The 24477-nt window shown below is 34.5% G+C and overlaps 1 protein-coding gene across 5 annotated transcripts in view; it reads left to right on the forward strand.

Annotated features, from left to right (window-relative positions):
• LMBRD2 (LMBR1 domain containing 2) overlaps positions 1-24477 on the forward strand; it is a 52177-nt gene that overhangs the window by 21791 nt on the left and 5909 nt on the right. For 4 of the 5 annotated variants that reach the window (XM_019982867.2, XM_019982868.2, XM_019982869.2 and 1 more), the window contains exons 5-17: positions 112-279; positions 1178-1388; positions 5226-5300; positions 7451-7564; positions 7921-8104; positions 8493-8674; positions 9228-9361; positions 14399-14504; positions 15142-15239; positions 18273-18376; positions 19558-19604; positions 20605-20710; positions 23473-23602. In XM_019982867.2, the coding sequence (XP_019838426.2) occupies positions 112-279; positions 1178-1388; positions 5226-5300; positions 7451-7564; positions 7921-8104; positions 8493-8674; positions 9228-9361; positions 14399-14504; positions 15142-15239; positions 18273-18376; positions 19558-19604; positions 20605-20710; positions 23473-23602 (1659 nt within the window). Of the gene's footprint in view, positions 1-111; positions 280-1177; positions 1389-5225; positions 5301-7450; positions 7565-7920; positions 8105-8492; positions 8675-9227; positions 9362-14398; positions 14505-15141; positions 15240-18272; positions 18377-19454; positions 19605-20604; positions 20711-23472; positions 23603-24477 lie in introns of those variants that run through there. The other variant, XR_002183147.2, reaches the window with a different exon arrangement.

Genomic DNA, 24477 nt, shown 5'->3' on the forward strand with positions numbered 1-24477 from the left:
TTGATTCATGAGAAGAACCACACATTAAAATTGATATTTAGATGTTTCCAGTATTTTGAAATTATACAGACATGTCAAGTTTTTTTAATCATATTTTTTCTAATCGTCCAGGATTCTGTTACCTTTCATGCAGTCATATGCAAGATCAGGAGGGTTTTCCATCACTGGGAAGATCAAAACTGCACTAATTGAGAATGCAATCTATTATGGCACCTATTTGCTGATTTTTGGAGCATTTTTAATTTATGTAGCTGTCAACCCACACTTGCACCTAGAATGGTAAGATAAACCATGTTCTTAACATTGTTTCTGTGTACATTTGCATTTTTTTTAATTAAATTTTATTTCATATGCAAGTAAACATTTCATTGGGAAACCTACCATGACATGTTTTATGGGTTCCCCCAAAAGAATATCATAATAATCCATATTACTGAGAAGGAAAATATGGAATAACATCTTTGAATATACATATTAGACAAGAAACTGATGTTTTATCAAAAGGCTATGTTAAAGTGTTAACTCTCATGAATTTTTCCTAGACTTTAAAATTTTGTGTATGACTAAATACCTAGATTTATTTTTCATTGTAAGTTATGAATATTTTCTTTTGTTCTGATTATATTATGAGGGCATATTTCTCTTTAACTTTAGATTTGTCATTCAAATAAAGTTGAAATCTGTGTTATACTTGTGATGTGTTATGATATATGTGAAGAGTTATATCTGAAAAGTTTAGGAATAGAGTAGTAGTGATTATCCTTACTGTTGGATTCTTGAGGTTTGTGTGTGTCTGCTTCAAAACCAAATTCTTTCAGGCTTAAACTTCTGTTCAGTCTTCTCTTGGTTAATATTAAATAAGAAAGTGCCTAATGAAAAATGTATTTTCTTCAGGATATTTTTGCCATGAATTTTCCTAAGATTCTAATTTTAACTCTAATGGAAGTAGTGTTTGCTGTGTCTGTTTCTGCAGTCACACTCTAACTTTTCATTACAACACAGATCATCTACTGTTACTAAAAGAGGAGCTGAGATTTGAAGGTTGAAACCTTTCATATAAAATTGGATCTATATCGTAGGGCAGTTGTTTTCTGAAAAACCTTTAACACTAGTTTCATTTTACGTTTTTGTTAGAAAAATTTATCACAGCTATCTGCTTATGTTTTCTCTTTCTAAGGAACCAGCTTCAGACAATTGGGATAGCAGCTGCAAATACATGGGGTCTGTTTCTTCTTGTGTTGTTGTTGGGGTATGGCTTGGTAGAAATTCCTCGCTCATACTGGAATGGTGCAAAAAGAGGTTATCTACTCATGAAAACTTATTTTAAGGCAGCCAAATTGATGACAGAGAAAGCAGATGCAGAAGAGACTTTAGAAGATGTCATGGAGGTAAGCAAGTTTAAATCCTGGAGTCAACAGTCATCAAGTTTTATGTATCACTTTTTGTATACACTGTTGGTTTTGTTGTTGGTGGTGGTGTTAACAGGATACTGGTGGACTTTAGATTGAAAAACTGGTGATGTGTAATTCTAAAGAATTTCTCACCCATTCAGATGACTCATTGGCAGTTCAACTTCGTAAGATATCATCTCCATCTTCTAATTGACAAAGATGTAGGGTGAATGTATTTAACAGTGCAGGCTTATGCTTGTCCTGGGGTAACTTTTAATAGTTAAAAGTTGAGACTCAAAAAGTGGTCAAAGTTAGATGATAAGTTACCTAGTTACCATGACAGTGGAAATGAAAATTGCAATTAAAGGTTGAGCTTCTTCCTGAATGTTTGACCCAAAATAATCCCACCAAGTATGGAAACCTCTTTAGAGAACAATATTCATGGGAATTTGTATGCCTCAGTTTTGTTTCCTGTCTATAATCTTAATAAGGCACTTCATTTTGCTCACTTGTAATATGCATATAATTTGAACAAATCTCATAAAGTTGTTGAAAGTATAAATTTCAATAATATACATGCAAAATACGACAAAGTGCAAAATTTTGCTGTTTAATAATTTAGTTGATTTTAAAAAAGAATGTAGTCCTCAAATTTTGCTCTTCTATGAAAATATGCTATTCCAATAATGTTATTCTTCAGCTTAAAACTTTATGCTAAAGGCTTTCATTCATTTTAGAGTAGTCTCCAAGATATTGTAATGTGGCCAATCAAAAAATGATTTGACCCATGTTTAGTTTCAGCCTTATGTCAAGCCCCTAAAGTCTTCCTAACACTGGTCAATTTTGGTTCCTCAAACTTATTAATGGTGATGATAATAGCAAACATATAGGCAAACAAATGTATAGACTTATAGACGTATTTCCCTATGCCTTTCCAAGCACTTTATATATATTAATACACTCAATTCTCAAAACAGCCTTATAAGGGAAGTTTTTTTGTCCTTGTTTCTATAAAGGACAGTGAGACACAGAGAGGGTAAGTTTCCCATGTTCAACACAGTTACCGAGTGACGGAGCCAGGCAGTCTGACTCTAGTTCGTGCTTTTAGAAAAGGATCAGGCCCTTTTCTGTAAAGGGCCAGATAGTAACTATTTTAGGCTTTTTGTGCCATATCCTCTCTGTTGCAACTGCTTCACTGGCTGGCTGCTTTAGCATGAAAGCAGCCATACCCAATATGAATGAGCAGTGGATGTGTTCACATAAGAACAGATGGTGGGCTGGAGTGGATCTGGTTTGCCGACCCCTACTCTTAAACATTATGTTCATTGCTTTCTTTGTTCTGTTTTTGAGTGTGGTGTTCCCAGATTCTTGGAACCCTCTTTTCTCCATTCTCTTTCGCTAATTCCTACTTCATTTTCAGTTCTCAATACAAATGAGAATTCTTCAGGGAAGCCTTCTCTGGTAGTTTCCTGGGGCTGCCATAACAAAGTACATGAACTACGTGGTTTAAACAACAGAAATTTTTTGTCTCAGAGCTCTAGGGGCTAAAGTCCAAGATCAAGGTGTCAGCATGGTTGGTTCCTTTAGAGGGCTGTCGGGAAATTTGTACCACATCTCCTGTCTTCTGATAGTTAACTGACAATCTTTGATGTTCCTTAGCTTGTAGATCTCTGTCTTTGTATTCACATGATATTCTCCCTGTGTGCCTGTCAGTGTCCAAATTTCCTCTGTTTATAAGGACACCAGTAAGATTAGGGGCCCACTCCATTCCAGTAAGCCTTTTCTTAATTTAACCAGTTAAAGCTGTGAAATCCTATTCCCAGATAAGATTACATTATAAAGTACTGGGTGTTGAGACAACATATGATTTTTGGGGGAACAGAGTTCCAGCCCATAACACCTCCCTTGGTTCTCTAAATTCTTAGATACTCAGCAACCATTTTTAAGTGAACAAAAGAATGAATACTGATTCTTTGATTGTGGTTGAAAATTTTTATGTTGGCTTTTCAGCATTTATTTATAAAATGTTAAGAACTGTAGCATTCCTTAGGCGTATGATGGATATTATTATATTTTTCAAAAGAAATTTATATTTGGTAATTTTTATACTTGATATATTTGAAGATTTTTGAAGATTTGAATTTTTAAAAAAATTTGAAGATTTATATTTGATAATAAAATAATTAAAAGATCATTTGATAGCTTTCCCCTCAAAAGTTGATATTAAAATTCAGTTCTTTCTTCTGTTTTTAGGCCTGTTCATTGACCTCAAAATCAACTGCTGCTAAGGCCTTCTGGAGTACTTTGCTCTTACTCTTCAAGCAGTACTCAGGCCATTACTCTCCTGTTAGTCACTGGATTTCTTTCACTTTCCTGAAACTCCTTGTTCTCTTCTGCTTGGAGACTTTCGAACATGCTGTCCCTCTGTCTGGAATATTCTTACTCTTTCCTTTGATTGGCTGACTCCTATCCTCAGTTTAGCTTTTTATCTCAGTTTAAATAATCAGTTCATCAGAAAATTTTCCATGTTAGATTATAGAGCAGTTTTCACACCTTTCTGTTTGAATCATACCTGTTTTCTTCACTCAGCTAAGCTCTTTGATAGGAGCAATGTCTGTTGGTACAGATTATTCATGGGTCTGCGTATTTTAAATTTTGGTGGGTATTGCTAAGTTATTTTCCAAATAGGTTATTTGACATTTTATTGTATATAGGAGGCCTTTCCCCCTACAGTCTTACCTCATTACAGAATAGCAATTTTTAATAATTTTGCAGGAAAACTGTCCTCATTTTAAAAACTTGTAGTTTTTTTAGTGAGATTGAATATTTTTTTCAGTTATTTATTGGCCAGTGGCATTTCCTCTATAGCATCCCAAATGCTTCATATATTAAGGATAGTATTTTTTTCCATATATATTTTTTTTTCACAGTTTTGTCTATACACCCTATGGTTTCTCTGCCTCCAGTTTTACATCCCTTAAGGCCATTCTCTGCCCTATAATCAAAATGTTCTTTTTAATATCCTGGTTGGTTCACTTTTGCCTCCCAGCCTTTGAACATACTGTTTCTTCTTCCTAGAAAAGTGGTTCCAACTTTTCAAAAATTTCCTGTAGTATTACAGGATATTGCGATTCTTTGAGAACTAGTGCTTCTAAAGATTCCCTTCCCTAATGACTTCGTGCCTTTCTTACTCTTTAAATTGTTCATTTAATTATCTCATCACCACACTGTAATCTTAGTGAAAGCCTTACAACACCATGTCTTCCCACTCCACCCTGCAGTATGGATTGTGGTGACCTTTCACCTAGGACAGTGCTGACATATAATGTACTCTTAATCTTAAAAATGTGGAATGAATCGTTAGTTATGACTGCTGAAAGTACTCTGTTGTTGGAAAGGAGCAGGTGCTTTGTGATATTTTTAGTCTGTTCCGCTTCTTCTGTTTTCTTCGCTGCATTTTAGATAATGAGATAATTGAGCTTGAGGAGCAAGGTGGAAGAACAAAGTCTTGTTCTTTTAGAATCTCAAAGTTTGACAGATGGTTCATGAGTTTTTCTAATGCATATTCATCTTTGTATACCAAATGATAAGGCAGTAAATTTAGAAATTTATAGAAAGTGTGAGGGTGTAGATAATTTGTTCTATAATTTTATATTTTTATTTTTGTTATTAAGAACTTTTATTCAGGGAATGGAACTTTATTATATGCTGAGTAATTTAGGTTGTTACTAAACTTGTGAGAATATATATAGTACCTAGAGCATCCTGATTTGAAACACCTAATCTATAGAAACGGAAATGGAAATATTTTTATTTCTCTTACTGTTCTTATAGGAAGTTCGTAAAGTAAATGAGAGCATCAAGTATAACCACCCACTGAGAAAATGTGTTGACACAATACTTAAAAAGGTAATTAAATAATATTCTCATCTACTTTCTTTTGAAATATAAATCTACATAATGTAATATTATAATAAAAGCATCAGAAAAGTATACAAACAGCGTATGATTGACATCTTCCAGCCTTTTCCATTTTTATGTTAACAGTAAATTAATAGTAATTTGTACATAAAATTTGTTATTATATGTTTAACATTATTTATTGGCAGTATGTTCCATTGAAATGTGTCTATAGAGATTATGTTAAATAATGTAAAATTATTGCTGTGTCACAGTGACGGAGATGGACCTTTATAGGTTGTAAAAATGTCATTAAATGTAGTCACTAAAGGCATATCTCCCGTAAGAAAATAAACTAAGTTCTCAATAATCACTTTTAAGCAGCTTTGTGCATGTTATTTTGTAAGCATATTTCATAAAATAAATATTATAAGATATTTAATATGTATATTTAAAAAGAAACTATACGATTAAGATTTTGATGCCTTAGTATTGAATTGGAGGTATTCAGTACTTCCAAAAACGATTATTCCATAAATGAGTTTCCCAGTTATCTTCTCAGCAACCATAGAACCACTGAACTATTCCTTTTCCTATGTTTATTTTTAAAGACTTGTATGTAGGTCTTTTTTTAATTCAAGTAGCATTGATTTAGGACATTTTAAGTTTTGTGTGTACATTATAGTTCTACTTCTTTACACCCTATACCATCCTCAGCACCAGAACTTATTTTCCAGCAGTTACGCATACAGTGGAACCCCTTTCCCCATTTTACCCTGTCCCTATTACTACTTTTTTCTCTGTATGAGTGTTTGTTTTTATTTAGTTTGGTTTATTCATTTATTTTGTTTTATTAGTTTTTTATACTCCACATATGAGTTAAATCATAAAGAGTTTTTCTTTATCTGACTTATTTCACTTAGCATAGTACCCTCCAGGTCTATCTGTGTTGCAAATGGCAAGATTTTGCCCTTTTGATGGCTGAGTAGTATTCCACTGTGTGTGTGCATGTGTGTGTGTGTCTGTACACATATACCACATCTTCTTTATCCATTCATTCATTGATGGGCACTTAGGTTGTTTATTGGCTATTGTAAATAATGCTGCAGTTTATAGGGGTACAGATATATTTTAGGATTAGTATTTTCTTATTCTTTAGATAAAATCCCAGAGGTGAGATAGTTAGATCATATGGTAGTTCTGTTCTTAATTTTTTGAGGACTCACCATACTATCTTTCATAGTGGCCTGCATCAGTTTACATTCTCACCAATCGTGTGTGAGGGTTCCATTTTCTCCACATCTTCACCAACACTTGTTATTTCTTATCATTTTGGTAATAGCCATTTTGATGATTTGCATTTCTCTTAATAGTGATGTTGAACATCTTTTCAAGTACTTGTTGGCCACCTGTATGTCTTCTTTGGGAAATATCATCTATTTAGCTCCTCTGCCCATTTTTCAATCAGATTATTCGTTGTTGAATTGTATGAGTTCTTTATATATTTTGTATATTAATCTCTTATTGGATATATCATTCGAAATTCTTCTCTCATTTGAGGTTGTCTTTTCACTTTATTGATGGTTTCCTTTGCTATATAAAAGCTTTTTAATTTGATGTAATCACATTTGTTTATTTTTGCTTTTGCTTCCGTTGCCTGAGGAGACATATCTAGAAAGATACTTGCTAAGAGTGATATCAGCATCCTGCCTATATTCTGGGGTTTTTATGATTTCAGGTCTTATGTTCAAGTTTTTAATCCATTTGAGGTTGAGTTTTATATATCGTGTGCAATTGTGGTCTAGTTTCTTTTTTTTCTTTTTAATTTTTTGCATGTGGCTATTCAGTTCTTCTCCTATGTTTTAAATCTGTCATACTAATCATTAGCTAGTGTTTCTTTTGACTAAGATGACAGTCATGAGAATCAATTCTCTAATCATTTATCTTATATTTGCTACCTTTTGAGACCTATTTATGGAGGTTAACTAATTTGCCCAAGTTCATAGGTGTATTAAATGATTAATAGGGTAGGTGACTCCACATCTGGAAAATATTTGCAAGAAAATTAGATATGCTTAAGAATGAAAGATTCTTAACAAAAGTAAAATTTTTTATCTTTTTTCAAATAAAATTTCTAAAAATCTACTTGTTCCTTTTAGTGCCCTATAGACTATCAGGAAAAAATGGGCAGGAACATGGATGATTATGAAGATTTTGATGAAAAGCATAATACCTACCCAAGTGAAAAAAGTCTGGTAAAACTACATAAACAGGTAACTTTATATAGCCTTTTTACCTTCTGATGATTTTAGTTAGATTTACTGCCCACAAAAAAGGAGTTTTGAGTACATGTATATCAGAAACTTCTTTGATCTTGTCCTTATCATTATTCTTGGAAGTGTTTTAACTTCCTGTTTCTTGACAGGAGTACTGTTGGCATTTGGGGAGGAGAATTATTCACTGAGCAAACTGTTACATATATTACAGAATATAACATCCTCAGCCCCACCCAGTAAATGCCATTAGCACTTCCCTGTTGTTGTGACAAGCAAAACATGCTCCATAGTGGGCAGTTGAATCACTGTTGTTTCAGAACACTGACAGGTATACCCCCTGCTGTGTTTTTTAGGTGATTTATTCAGTTCAGAGACATCGACGAACTCAAGTACAATGGCAGATTCTTTTGGAACAAGCATTTTATCTAGAAGATGTAGCAAAAAATGAAACAAGTGCTACTTGTCAGTTTGTTCATACCTTTCAATCGCCAGAGCCAGAAAATAGATTTATTCAATATTTTTATAATCCTACAGTTGGTATGTAATTTTTAATATACATTTCAAAGTTTGATGCTGATAATTTTCCTGATGGAAAGTGTATATTCTCACCAATGCAGAGTTGAATTATAATTGTGTTTTTTGACTTACACCAATTTGAGTTTGATGTTTCCTCATGATCAGATGCAGGTTCTGCATTTTTGGCAGGAATACCTCAGCAGTGATGTTGTGTTTTTCTCAGAGTAGGAGGCCCATAATATCAGTTTGTTCTGTTACTGGTGATGATTTGTTTAGGATGGTGTCTGCTTGTTTCCACCAGTATGTCTCTCTGCAATTATGTATCTTGTGTGGAGGGATTTCAAAACACTGTAAATACACTGTTGCTTCTTTATGGTTTTCCTAATCATTTTTTCTTTTTATCTTACAGAGTGGTACTGGGAATGTCTTTTGCGACCCTGGTTTTATCGGATACTTGCTGTGGTGTTGTCCATATTCTCCGTTATAGTTGTGTGGTCAGAGTGCACATTCTTTAGCACTAGACCTGTCTTATCCCTCTTTGCAGTCTTCATACAGCTGGCTGAAAAAACATACAATTATATTTATATCGAGGTCAGTTTATTTTATATCTGTCATAAATAAATGTCAGTTGTGGTTTAAGTTTAATCCTTAACTGTTGTATCTTTTCTCCACATATTTCTTCTAGTAATAATGAAAGCAGTGAAGTTCCCCACAGTGGTGTTATTCAGATTTCCAAAAATGAGCTTCATTATTTTACCCAGACTATAAAAACTAAGAACTGTATTTGAGGAAAGATGAAAAGATGCAAAATAGTGCACAATATTTTTATGAGAATATTTTGATCCTCTTTATGCCAGTGAAGCTAGATAAATTACAGTCTTCATGTGAAGAGTTGCCAAGGGAATGAGAGAACAGGCTCACTTCAGGAGGTAGATTTGAAATTTATGGATAGGATAGGGACTGATTAAGATCTAGATTTTTTCATAATTTCATTTTCTGAGGTGGTTAAAAAGCTGCTATTACTGTGTTTAAATTTTAGAATGTCAATAAATGTTAGTTGGAATGAAAAGATAATGCTTATAATAGTATATAAAGTTCTAAAGTCTATTAGTCTGAAACTGGGTTTTTGTTTTGTTTTTTTCAGATTGCTTGCTTTCTTTCCATCTTCTTCCTCAGTATCTGTGTTTATTCTACCGTGTTCAGGATTCGTGTATTTAACTATTACTACCTGGCTTCACATCACCAGACTGATGCTTATAGCCTTCTTTTCAGTGGCATGTAAGTAGACTGTGTTTAGAAACAAGGAAAATGTCTCCATTACATGAATGTCTCTTTTATTTCTTCTTGTTTATGGCTCTTTTACTAACACCTATATTTCTATGAGCTAGTTGCTTAGGTTTAAGTATTAATTAGATGCTTGTTGATTGGTAGCTAAATCCTGCTTGAAGTTTAGGGTTAAAATAAGTATACTAGATTAGGAAGGAAAAGAAGGGCATAGTGAGTCTGGATTTACCAATTAGAAGTCAGTAAATAGGTTAGTAATAATAGAAACATTTGAGATTTTAGAGACTTAAGTCTAGAAAGTGTTCTGAGAATCAGAAAAATACAGTGGTCTCACACTGAATTGTGGAGGACTAAGAAGATCAAAGAAAGGCAATGCCAAAGAATGCTCAAACTACCGCACAATTGCACTCATCTCACATGCTAGTAAAGTAATGCTCAAAATTCTCCAAGCCAGGCTTCAGCAATATGTGAACCGTGAACTTCCTGATGTTCAAGCTGGTTTTAGAAAAGGCAGAGGAACCAGAGATCAAATTGCCAACATCTGCTGGATCATGGAAAAAGCAAGAGAGTTCCAGAAAAACATCTATTTCTGCTTTATTGACTATGCCAAAGCCTTTGACTGTGTGGATCACAATAAGCTGTGGAAAATTCTGAAAGAGAGGGGAAAATTCTGAAAGAGAGGGGAATACCAGACCACCTGACCTGCCTCTTGAGAAATCTGTATGCAGGTCAGGAAGCAACAGTTAGAACTGGATATGGAACAACAGACTGGTTCCAAACAGGAAAAGGAGTACATCAAGGCTGTATATTGTCACCCTGCTTGTTTAACTTCTGTGCAGAGTACATCATGAGAAACACTGGACTAGAAGAAGCACAAGCTGGAATCAAGATTGCTGGGAGAAATATCAATAACCTCAGATATGCAGATGACACCACCCTTATGGCAGAAAGTGAAGAGGAACTCAAAAGCCTCTTGATGAAAGTGAAAGTGGAGAGTGAAAAAGTTGGCTAAAGCTCAACATTCAGAAAACGAAGATCATGGCATCTGGTCCCATCACTTCATGGGAAATAGATGGGGGAACAGTGGAAACAGTGTCAGACTTTATTTTTCTGGGCTCCCAAATCACTGCAGATGGTGACTACAGCCATGAAATTAAAAGACGCTTACTCCTTGGAAAGAAAGTTATGACCAACCTAGATAGCATATTCAAAAGCAGAGACATTACTTTGCCAACAAAGGTCCATCTAGTCAAGGCTATAGTTTTTCCTGTAGTCATGTATGGATGTGAGAGTTGGACTGTGAAGAAAGCTGAGTGCCAAAGAATTGATGCTTTTGAACTGTGGTGTTGGAGAAGACTCTTGAGAGTCCCTGGGACTGCAAGGAGATCCAACCAGTCCATTCTGAAGGAGATCAGCCCTGGGATTTCTTTGGAAGGAATGATGCTAAAGCTGAAACTCCAGTACTTTGGCCACCTCATGCAAAGAGTTGACTTATTGGAAAGGACTCTGATGCTGGGAGGGATTGGGGACAGGAGGAGAAGGGGACGACAGAGGATGAGATGGCTGGATGGCATCACTGACTCGATGGACATGAGTCTGAGCGAACTCCAGGACTTGGTGATGGACAGGGAGGCTTGGCATGCTGCAATTCGTGGGGTCGCAAAGAGTCAGACACGACTGAGCGACTGAACTGAACTGAAGACCAAAAGAATAATTTTTGCTAAGAGATTTAGCAGAATTTTAGAGAGATGGCTCCAGCTTGGGCTAAATTGCACAATTTATTGTTTGTCCATATTATTAAACTATTTACATTAGGTTTTTAGGGCTGGACTTTGGGAACTTCAAGAGGAATCAATATCTGAAGCATCTCTAAGACTTTTCTTTAACCTTTTTCCCCCAAATAATTATAGATTCAAAGGAAGTTGCAAATACAGTACAGAATCTTAGTAACCTTCACCCAGCCTCCCCCAATGGAGACATTTTATACTGCTGTTGTACAATATCAAAAGCAAAACTTTACACAGACACATTACTGTTAACTAGACCACAACAGACTTTATTAGTTCTCACTATTTTTTATACTTTATTCATTTGTGTGTGTGTGTATGTGTAGATTCCTGTAACCACCACCATAATCAAGATACAGAATATTATGTCACCCCAAAATAACTCCTCATATCACCTCTTTATATTCATACCCTCTCTTCATTGTCATAGCTTCCTGTTCTCCAGCTCCTTGTTTTGTAAGGTTCTCTTTTTATCTGGTCACAACTCTCCAGAAAGTAGGCATAGAAGGAACATGCCTCAGCATAATAAAGGCCATATATGACAAACTTACAGCAAACATTATCCTCAGTGGTAAACAACTGAAAGCATTTCCTCTAAACTCAGGAACAAGACAAGGGTGCCCACTTTTACCACTGTTATTCAACATAGTTTTGCAAGTCCTTGCCATCACAATCAGAGAAGAAAATGAAATAAAAGGAATCCAGATTGGAAAAGAAGTAAAACTCTCACTGTTTGCAAATGACATGATTCTCTACATAGAACACTCTAAAGATGCCACCAGAAAATTACTAGAGCTAATCAATGAATATAGTAAAATTGCAGGATATAGGATTAATACACAGAAATCCCTTGGATTCCTACATACAAACAATGAAAAATTATAAAAAGAAATTAAGAAAACAATCGCATTCAACACTGCAATACAAAGAATAAAATACTTAGGAATAAATTTACCTAAAGAGACAAAAGACTTGTATGCAGAAAACTATAAGACACTGATGAAGGACATCAAAGATGAACAAGTGGAGAGAGGTTGGCACAAAAATAGAAATATAGACCAAAGGAACAAGATAAAAAGTCCAGAGATAATTCTACACACCTGTGGGCACCTTATCTTTGACATAGGAGGCAAAAATACACAATGGAGAAAAGACAGTCCCTTCAACAAGTGGTGCTGGGAAAACTGGTCAGCTGCCTGTATAAGGATGAAATTAGAACATCTTCTAACATCATACACAAAAATAAACCTAAAATGAATTAAAGACCTAAATGTAAAACCAAAAACTATAAGACTTTTAGAGGAAAAGAGAGCACTCTGACATAAACCACAGCAAGACCCTCTGTGTTCTCCTAGAATAATGGAAATAAAAATAAACAAATAAGACCTAATTAAACTTAAAAACTTTTGCACAATGAAGGAAGCTATAAACAAGGTGAAAAGACAACCCTCAGAATGGGCAAAATTAATAGCAAACAAAACAACTGACAAAAATTTAAGCTCCTAAGTATATAAGCAGCTCATGCAGCTCAACACCAGAAAAACAGCCTAGACTAAAAGTGGGCAGAAGACCTAAACAGACATTTCTCCAAAGTGACATACAGATGGCTAATAAACACATGATAAAATGCTCAACGAAGCTCAAAATTATTAGAGAAATGCAAATAAAACTACAATGAGCTATCATCTGACTCCAGTCAGAATGGCTATCATCAAAAAGTCTACAAGCAATAAATGCTGGAGAGGGTGTGGAGAAAAGGGAACACTCTTACACTGTTGGTGGGAATGCAAATTGATATAGCCACTATGGGGAACATTATGCTGTGCTGCTGTACTTAGTTGCTCAGTCTTGTCCAACTCTTTGCCACCCCATGAACTATAGCCCACCAGGCTCCTCTGCCCATGGAATTTTCAGACAAGAATACTGGAGTGGGTTGCCATGCCCTCCTCCAGGGATCTTCCTAACCCAGGGATTGAACCCAAGTCTCCTGCATTGCAGGCAGATTCTTTACTGTCTGAGCCACCAGGGAAGCCTATTCCTTCTCCAGGGGATCTTCCTGCCCCAGGAATCAAACCAGGGTCTCCTGCATTGCAGGAGGATTCTTTACCAGCTGAGCTACCAGGGAAGCCTGGAAAACAGTATAGAAATTCCTTTAAAATCTAGGAATGAAGCTATGATACAACCCAGCAAGTCTACTACTGGGCATATACTCTCAGAAAACCAGAATCGAAACAGACACATGTACCCCAATGTTCATTGCAGCACTACTTAGAATACCTAAGACAAGGAAGCAACCTAGATGGCCACTCACAGATGAATGGATAAGGAAGTTGTGGTATATATACACAATGGAATATTACTCTGCTATAAAAAGAAATGCATTTGAGTCAGTTCTAATGAGGTGTATGAACCTAGAGCCTATTGTCCAGAGTGAAATAAGTCAGAAAAAGAGACAAATGTATATTAAAACATATACATGGAATCTAGAAAGATAGTACTGACAATCCTGTTTGCAGGGCAGCAAAGGAGACAGACATTTTGGACACAGTGGGGGAAGGAGAGCGTGGGATGATATGAGAGAAAAGCACTGAAACATACACATTACCAAATGTAAAATGATAGCCAGTGAGAAGTTGCTGCATAACACAGCCCAGCCCAGTGCTCTGTGACAACCTGGATGGGTGGGACGGGGAGGGATGTGGGAAAGAGGGGTCAAGAAGGAGGGGACATGTATGCCTAATATTGATTCATGCTGATATATGGCAAAAGCTGTCACAATATTATAATTATCCTCTAATTAAAAAAACAAAATGTAATAAAAAAAACTGAGCTCCAACAATTATTTATATCTGTAGTTGTCAGAGTTGACATAATGTGATACAACTTCAGATCTTTTATGTACTGAGTACAGTTTGCCTTGAGGATTGAGCTAAATTGCACAGAAGAGGCACATACAAAACCACTCTACAAATTGTTGGGATAAAGCAGTGGCAAACCTCACCAAAGGAGGCATCCTGAGGCTGGAGTTTTGTTTTGTAGGTGTTGATGTTTTTCAGGAAACTGTGGTATTAATAGAACTTTCAGAATGTCTTCCAAGTAAGGGCAGTTCATATTAAGAATTCAAAATACAAATAGATGAGAATAATGGAATGATCTGAAACATTCTCAGTGTATTTCAAGATAACATAAAATGTGTATTGCTGCTTTATTCTTATATATTGTGTTTGTTTATGCTTTATTGCAGGTTATTTTGCCGTTTGACTCCTCCTTTATGTCTTAATTTCTTGGGTTTGACCCACATGGATTCATCCATCTCTCACCAAAATACACAGCCAACTGCTTATACATCTGTAAGTATGGTAAAAAAGAGTTCTTTAGATTCATTATCTATATGGGATGCTATTAATTGTGAAATTTCTTTTTACTGCTGGCAAACAGATCTATTGCATTATTAGAATCTTTTAAAAAATTACTTGAACTTTCTTTTACACATTGTATATGTAGTTACTAATGACTGGGTAAAGGTGATATTGCTTTTGTTTTATTATAAACAAAATTTTTTGGTCCAGCTAAGCATATTCACAGACCTGACCTATAATAATATTAACCTTTATGTTTATAGTCTTAGTGTAATTGATGATTTTCAGTAATATTTATATAATATTAATTTCTTAGGAGAAAATAAGCCATATCAAGATATAATAGACACATAACATTGTATTATTTTAAGGTATACAACATAATTAGTATATGTATATATTGTGAAATAGTTAGCACAGTAAGTTTAGTTAACATCACCACACAGTCACAGGTTTTTTCCTCTTGTGATGAGGACTTAAAAATCAGTCTATTTAATGCTTCATTTCTACTTTTTTGAAAACTCCAAATTTATTGATATAGCTGGTTATGATAAACTTTCTAATGATGAAAAAGAATGAAATATATAGAGCTGTACTGATTTAACTAAATTTTTTTCTTGCTCCTTAGATTATGGGTTCCATGAAAGTTTTATCCTTTATTGCAGATGGGTTCTATATATATTATCCTATGTTGGTGGTAATTCTCTGCATTGCTACGTATTTTAGGTAAGAAACTTAACATTGCTTGTTTTTTCTTATATATATATATCCTGATCTGGATATCTTTCTCCTTAAAATTCTTTTAAATATTCACTGATTGGGTTTTAGTTGTTTGTTTTATTGTGGCTTTGGAAGTGCTGGGGGTAGTTTAAAGAGATTGCTTGAGTGCTGGATCAGGGTCTCCCTCCAAAGATACTTTCAAGAAAAGAGAGTTATTCTATGTATTTGGCCAACAAAGTGATAGGATTAATAATAGAATGTTAACTCTGAGTCCTGGCCTTTGGTCATGGCAGCCATTGTATCTTATAAAACACCTGCTTGCCCAGCTTCTATTTGGTAACATGTATTAGTCTTAGGGCTTTCCGCATAATAATTTTTGGGTTTCTGGGTGTTTCAGACCGTAATCAGCACAAAAGATCAGTTAAGGAGCAGTCGTAATCAGACAGTACATGGAAAGTACATGGACTACTCTTTTTATCAGATCAGAAAAATTGGTAGAAGCTTGGCAGAGATCTGACTCAAGAGGAGTTAAAAGACAGGTGTCCTTGGCTTCTAGCACCTTGTCTTCCTTCTTCACTGCTTCAGTGCTCCATGACACACCAAAAATGCTACTTAAAAAAATTTTATTGATAATAAGTTTCATCCAACCACTTTTCATTTAAATCTTTCAGTATAATTAGTTATTACAAATAGTTTACAAATAGCATATATTATTATACTGATATTCTAACACTTGGATATTGAGTAAAAAGACAAATATTATTTGAAATAAATTCTCTGTTGAATTTTTTTAAAGCATCTATATTTTATCTTATCATAAGTAAAGGAGCCAAAGGATTATAATTTAATATAAAACTTAATATGAACTGGTGAAAATGAAAGTCGCTCAGTCGTGTCTCTTTGTGACCCCATAGACTGTAGCCCACCAGACTCCTCTGACCATGGAATTCTCCAGGCAGGAATACTGGAGTGGGTTGCCATTCCCTTCTTCAGGGGATCTTCCTGACCTGGGGATTGAACCTAGGATTCCTTCATTGCAGGCGAATTCTTTACCAGTTGAGCTATCAGGGAAGCCCATGAACTGATAAAACAATATAATATTTTCAGCTTTTTTCTGTAAGGTAGGAAAGACAGAGGTTTATATTTATTATGAAAATGATGTGTTAAAAATAAGAGACCAATCATCCTTTGGATGTCCAAAACTAAACTTTTTTTATGTGCTTATTCATTTATAAACTACAAATGGAACATTAAGAGCTTGTGAATTATAAATCTTATCTCCTCATCTTAGTGGTTATCTTGGTAAGATTGGCATCTCTACTTAAGGTTAGCATCTTATTAGATTGACATATGCATCAAGGAATAGATGGATGGGATAGTGCCTTGTCAACTATAAAATTTTAATGTAAGGAATTGTGTCTAAAAGGAAAATTGTTTAACTTAAAAATATTTCTTTAAAAATGTTGTTTTATAATTAAGATAAACTTTGCTAGTTTTTTAAGGAGACAAACTCCTTAAAGTTTGTCTTTAAGGAAAAGAAAGGTCATATACCTTAATTATCAAATTATATTTTTATAATTTATATATATTATATGTGTAATATTATATATAATATAATATATATTTATATTTAAAACTATACTGTATTATAGGAATATTTGAAGAAATGCCTTGCAGGCATTTCAGCATTAACTTGACTTTATAGGTCAATTTTCTTTTGGAATGCTGCCGTAATAGTCTAATTCCTTTATTACTAGCACATAACCATACACAGAACTATTAATAATATTCAGACTTAACTGCCTAGAGCCTATAAAGCTGTTTGCTGACACTTTAGACAAAGCTACAACCTTTACAGAGACAATGATCTCATCCTGCAGTATAGTATTCCCACAGGTATATAAGGATGGTAGAGGAATATTTAAAGTCACAGAATTAGCATGACCATCCACCTGAAACCCCAATTTTACTCACTGGTAAGTCATACAAGCATTCCCTATATATTAAAACAAGCAGATAATTTATGAACTAGTCAGATTTTTACACATCACTGATGTGAAATGGGAGATCTTTACTTTTTCTTAATTGCTTCACTGTTTTCTCTTCTTCCTAACACACATGAATACACACACACACACACATACATACACACTCCTCCCTTCTTCCTCTCTCTGCCTTGCTTCATGTATGGTGTTCAGAATTCTGCCATTAAAAGTACATTAGAAAAAAGTTTGAAAACTAAGGTAGTAAAAAGAACTTGGTCTTTGTTTTGTTTTAGATTTAAATCCTCAGCTCTAAAATTTATTGATTGGCCTTTAGCAAAGTATTTAACACCCTTTGCTTCTGTTTCCTTATCTATAAAGTAATATTTATCTCTTAGAGTTATAGTAAGAATTAAATAAGAATAACTGTAAACTATCTGATGCATAATAGTAGTTTAACAGATATTAATCCTTCCTTCCTTATGTACCATATTTTCAGAGTATTCCTGTCCTGCACAACAATGAGGTTTAAAGTAAAAACCAGATAAGATATAAATGATTGCCCCCAGATAAGCTGTAATAATCAATTCTGAATTTATAGTAACACTGATTTAAATAGAATTGACTAGTTCTCCGGATTAACAAAACAGAACGTGAAAGTCAGTTTGCATAATTAAGACTTTCTAAGCCAAGAATATTCTGCACTTGTAAATACTGGTTGTGTATGTGTGTTAAAATTGCTGTTTGAATACCAGAAAAGAATAAATTGCTTTTGTATTATAGCTATTGCTTAGCATCCTGTTATAATAATCTTCTGAAAGTATGCTGTGGCCTGACTTAATTTGTGTCTGTAAGAAGTCGGGCTTTGGTGCATACCCTAGTCAGTGGAGCACTGGGCATTTAAGTTTCTTAGAAAGGGAAATAAGTACTTTTTGAAGAAAGACAAATGTAGCGCTGTAGAACTTGACATGATAACTAGAAATACAACAGAGGCTTCCAATTTAAACATTTACAGTATGAAATAATGCTTATCTTTTTGAAAATCTACTTTTATTAGCTTGGGAACTCGTTGTTTGAATCTACTTGGTTTCCAGCAGTTCATGGGAGATAATGATATGACATCAGACTTAGTTGATGAAGGAAAAGAATTAATTAGACGAGGTAAGATTTGTCTTTTAAAATAAATGAAGAGAAAGTACTGATTCAAAATACAAAATTAATGTTTGTATGATTTGAAACTTCTAATCTATCTTAAGACATTACAAATTAATGTGTTTTAGCTAAAATTCTATGGAAAGCCTTCACAACAAAAAAAATTTGAAAACATACATGGTTATTTCATCTGTCTTTAAGAAATTCTGTAGCAGAAATTGTTAATATGTCTGCAACTAAATAATACCCTTGTTTAGTATTGGAGTCATTTTCTTGTTTTCTTTGAAATAGATTTGTCAAATTGAATACAATATAAAACTCATTAAAGAATCACCATTAGTTTAATAATTTTTCATTCAAACCAAGGCTGGTTTTTAGAATGTAGTGATCATTAACAGCCAGTTAGAATGCATTGTGCTCTACTGGAATCTAATCTCAAAACTGAGTGTATCAAATTTCTTGGTGTTCAAGTGATGGTAGAATAGGAAGGAAAAGAAGAACAAAACTTGAGTTTGGGAACATTGGTTTTTAGGCATTCTTCCTCCTTGAGCATGGGGTTCTTTATGATCTTATTTAAACATAAACCCCAAATGTACTATGGCTCTAAAATATGCTAGTGTAGCCTTCACATGCTCTCACAGGAAGGTGGTGCCTAGTTAATGTAATAGTTCTGCTGTTTGCATTAATCAGACTTCATCTGGAGTATCATATCCAGTCCTGGATAAGATTTTCAAGAGTAGGACTGATAAGTCAGAAAGAATTTAGAGGAGGATAGGCAGAATGATGAGTGTGTCAGGTATATCTTATGGGAAAAAAGCACTGAGTATATAGCCAGAAGAGAGTAATGGCAAAAAAAAATCTTATGCAGAAAAAAATATCAATTTAATTTAGAAGACAAAAACGAAGAAAAAGAGAAGCTGCCTAGAAGCACATTTCAAGTCACCATGGGGAGAAGTTCTTCCTCACTGAAACTGTTTAGATAGAGCCTAAGAGCGATCTCCAGCAGAAGGTGGGAAGGTATTCTCTATGGAGTTAGGTGACCTCTCCGGTTCTTTCCAACAATAACCTATTACCTTTGACTTTGTAGTAATTTAAAGGAAATTGGTCATAGCCTGATACCTTTACTTCAGTTACTCTACATCTAATTAAACCATATTATACCAAATTTGAGACCACTTTTCTGTCTCTAGAGAAGAGAAAAAGGCAACGGCAAGAAGAAGGTGAAAATAGAAGAAGAGTAAGTATAGTACTTACTAACTTGCTATAACCTAAAGATTAATGGGAACTATCATAAGAATCTAATTGATTTTGGCTGAAAACAATGGGACAATGACATAGGATGTTTTTCTTTAGTCCTTTGTTTGCTAAGGCAAACTAACCTCCTTGAGAATTGAAAAGGCAAAAAGTGAGAAAAATCTAGTCATAGTCACTATAAATTTTCAGTACCCGAGTGTATCCATACTGGAGAAGTGAAGACTCAGGAGACATAATAGTTGTCTTTGTGTATTTTAGTGTATGTCATGGAAAGGGAGACTTGTTCTTTATTTCGGAAGGCATAACTAGCACCAAAGAGTGGAATAGAGTTCCCCTCTATGTGAAAACTTAGGGTTTACCAAAATTGGAACAGGATGATCAAACATAAATTTTTCACATCTTCTAATAAGAAAGCCAAATAGCATCTGGCATGACTATTTTAGAGTGAAACTCTGCACTGCATGGGTTCCTTTCAATTATAAGAATAATGAGTAAAATCCCAGTTAAGATTTTAGTGCAGTTAAGACACAATGCCACGTGAGTCATTACTTAATTATGTTTATCTACAACTTTAATTTTACTATCAAAAATGACTTTTTGGGTCTCTATGATTTGTAGAATCGTATTTGGGTAGAATAAAATTTTATTAACATCTTATTAATTATTTTGAGTTTCATAATCCTTCCATGGTCAAGATAACCTTACTGTAGTTATAATATTATTTTGACATTTTAGATGGAAGTCAATAACTTAAAATAATCATAGCTAGTAAAAATGTCTATAAATGTCTTCAAGTTAAGTTTGATGACTATTAAAATCATTTAGAAATAAAGGAAATTATCTATCATTTCTAAAGGTACTGTGCTAATTATACTGATTATCTGACAAATTCCTGATGAAAAAGAATTATATCAGTTATCACTGATGAATTATTTTCTGACTGTGTGTTCTCATGTTATATGTTGTTCGTGATTCTTTTCTAGGAATGGAAAGAACGTTATGGACACACTAGAGAAGATTCCACTAGAAACAGAAATGTTCATATTGACCCAAAAGAATCAAACTTCTCAGAAATGAGTACCAACCGATGTAAGTAGTTTATTATCTAGTTTTCTTAAGAAATTTTTTTTCTATGCTTGCTTGTCTTTATAGAATAATAAGTGAGGTTCTGCAGTGCCTTTCCTTTTTTCATCCCTCAGTATATGGGAGGAAGAGGAAAGTAAAATATGCATCAGGTAGGAGAAGGAGACATCTGGGACATCAAATGAATAGTTGTCATTATACTATCTAAATAATAGTACTTATCTCAGGCATATTTTTGGCAGGTATCGGTTTCTATTAACCTAGATATTTTTCAGGCTATTTGGTCATTTTTATAATAAATTACTGACTGACTCTTATGTGTCAGGTACTTTCCCAGGAGTATGAAGAAGACAATTTCCATCTTTGGTTTGCCCTTAATTGAATGAGGAACTGATACCAGGAAGAAGACATTGGCCAGTGGATTGAGTCAGGAAGCCTCCCCATATTCTTGATTTTGTCATATGCTTTTGGGAGAGTGACAAGAGACCTATTTGTGTGCAGGATCCAGCACTGAGTAGAAGGGAGAGGAGAGATACAGGGATGCTGAGAGAGTGTAAGGCTGCACACATGATGCTGAAGGACTCAGCTCAAGGGAGGAAAAGGAATTCTTCATTGGGAAAGGATTTCTGTTATAAAGAAATACTATTTAGGAATGAGTAGTACTTAGCCAGTTGAAGGGGTTTTTAGGCAGAACAAAGAATGTGCAACATGCGAGAACTTTTGGGGAAATGTAGATTTTCCTCTATGACTAGAACCTGAAGTATGAGAAGCTTGATGAGAGGAAAGGCTACAGAGATAGTTGGGAAACGTATTATCACACTTAGAAGTTTGGATTTTATCCCAAAGGTAAGATTTCAGTATGGAAAGAAGCATGCTCAGATTTTTGGTTTAGAAACATGAATTTGATGTCTATATAAAGTATTATTTCCAGGGAAGTGAGATACAACACAGTTTAGTGTCTGTTGTAGTAATGCAGTCAGAAAATGATGAGGGCCTTAATATACAATATTGGTTTTATGGAATAAATCAACACAACATTGTAAAGCAATTATCCTCCAATTAAAGATAAATGAAAAAACAAAAAAATGATGAGGGCTTAAAATAAGCATCCTTGAGATAACCCTGGAGATAAAGAAGAGAGGATGTGTTTGGATGAGATTTAGCATAAAAGAAATAATAGAAAGCTGAAGTTTCAATTAAAGCTAGGAAATAGAGGGATAATTCTACAAAGATATTTGGAAGCTTATCTTGGATTTGGACTTAACAGAGTGCAGAGATCTGGAGGGTATAGGAGAATGGTTAAGAGGAAACACAAAACCTTGGGATGATGAATTAGAACCTGGCATGTGGGAGGCAACCAGTATTTGCTGAATGAATGAGATAAATAGTGGAGGGCAGAGTCCAAGATGACAACATAAGGTAAGAGAGAATTGGCTTGCCTTAAATTTTCAAAAAGAGCTGTGTCATGGTTTGTTTTGAAGCTGTTGAGCTGCTCAAAATAACACTGTGAAAATTTAGGTTTTTATGGAGAAAACATCATTCATATAGGGAAAGGAGAGTTAGTTTTTCTAGATCTGTGCTGACCGAGGTGGTAACCATTAGCCACATATGGCTGTTTAGCATTTGCAGGGTAGCTGGTGCCCCATATTGAAATGATAATATTTTGGATGTATTGGGTTAGATATGTGAAAATTAATTTCAACTATTTCTTTTTACTTTTTAAATGTATTTACTAGTAAAAAGTAAATACAGGGCTTGCAGTTTATTTCTGTTGGACATTGCTTCCCTGAATTCTTGCCCTATGGAAAAAAGAGTTAGTCCTTTATTGCAGAGTTTGAGTTGATTGCATCTTAAAATCGTAGCCGAGAAATGAGATGTAACAGCCCCTGGATTCACTATGAAACCAGCTGAAACTTATTTAATTGTGAACAGTTTCACTGTTACGATTGCTGTTGTTGTTCATTCTCTAAGTCGTGTCTGACTCTTTGTGAACCCATTCACTGCAGCATTGCCGGTGCTTCCCGGTTCTTCACTATCTCCCAGAGTGTGCTCAAACTCATGTCCATTGACTCAGTAATGCCATCCAACAATCTCATCATCTGTAGTCCCCTTATCCTGTTGCCCTCAATCTTTCCCAGCATCAGGGTCTTTTCCAATGAATCAGCTTTTTCAATCAGTACTGAAGGTTCGGCTTCAGCACCAGTCCTTCCAATGAATATTCAGGATTGATTTCCTTTAGGATTGATTGGTTTGATCTCCTTGCTGTCCAAGGAACTCTCAAGAGTCTTCTCCAACACCATAGTTCAAAAGCATCAATTCTTCAGCGCTCAGCCTTCTTTATAGCCCAACTTTCACATCCATACCTGACTACTAGAAAAACCATAGCTTTGACTATATGGACCTTTGTCAGAAAAATGATGTCTCTTCTTTTTAATATACTGTCTAGGTTTGTCATAGCTATTCTTCCAAGGAGCAAGCGTCTTTTAATTTTGTGGCTGCAGTCACCATCTGCGTTGCAGTTAAATACTAATTCTGTTGCTGTAGCTGCTTCTGAGCTTAGACTACATACAAGGGAGAACTCTTCTTTCTTATTTTCTATCATATTATTAATCATTTAATATAATTTTGAGATAACCGTGTAGTTATCCTTTCTTAATACTGTCTTCACAATGAAAATTCAGATCCTTTATAATCTTGACTTTCTGTGTGTCCGTAGACTGTGACCCATAAAGACAATAGAAAGTGGAATTTTTTTTCTTCTTTTGCAGCGACATCTAAATATACCAGGGCTAATAACAGGACTGAAAGGGACCGAATAGAACTTCTTCAAGATGCAGAACCTTTAGATTTTAATGCAGAAACGTTCACTGATGACCCTCTTGAATCTGAATCAGGAAGGTAAGTTCCAGGTTGTCCTTTTGGCTCCAGTATTCCTCTGAAAATTTGATAACATTCTGACTTGATGAGATAAACATAAGGAAAATATTCATCTTTATTGCTAATGTAAAACATATTAAGCAACGTTTGATACCTTTTAACACCTGCTAATCTTTTATATTTTAAAAATTATATCATCCAGTGGTAGTAGTTGAAATTAGTACTTTCATAAATTATTACCAGTAGTATGATAAATAACAAAGAATTGAAATCATTTGGTAGAGTCTTAACAATATTTATATTCCTATTCTGACAATTCTATTTATGAAAGCCATCATATTTGGCAATAGTTACATAGATATGACTGGGTGGCACTGTATTCTGAGCACTTTAACAACAGTAATTGTGTTTTATGACTGTAAGTCCAATTGGAATTGAATCTAGAGAGGCTCAGTAACTTACCCAGGATCACACAACTTTTAAGTAACAAAATCAGGCATTTAAACCCCAGGACTCTGGCTTCAGAGTCTGTGCTTTTAGCTGTTATACCAAGTAGAAACAAACAAAAGTAAAACATCATGGGCATGAAGATATTTGCTTATAAATAGCAAGAGGAATATTCTGTTTATATTCAACAATACAGAGTAGTTATTAAATCCAAATTTCATGATGTGTTTTATATCTCTCTTTTCCTTTCTTTTTTACATCTCTCATCCTGCCATATGTGTCATATCATAGGCTGTAAAACAGTTGTTGGTTGATTTATAATTATAGGTAAATCTCTTTAGGATAATATCCTTGGAGAATAAGTTTCTGATTTCAGCTACTGAATAGATTTTACAGTTCTTAAAAATTATGTACCCACTTCCTTTTAATGTGTCCTTGTTTTTCTCTCC

Source organism: Bos indicus, chromosome 20, assembly GCF_029378745.1.
Source record: "Bos indicus isolate NIAB-ARS_2022 breed Sahiwal x Tharparkar chromosome 20, NIAB-ARS_B.indTharparkar_mat_pri_1.0, whole genome shotgun sequence".
NCBI lineage: Eukaryota > Metazoa > Chordata > Mammalia > Artiodactyla > Bovidae > Bos > Bos indicus.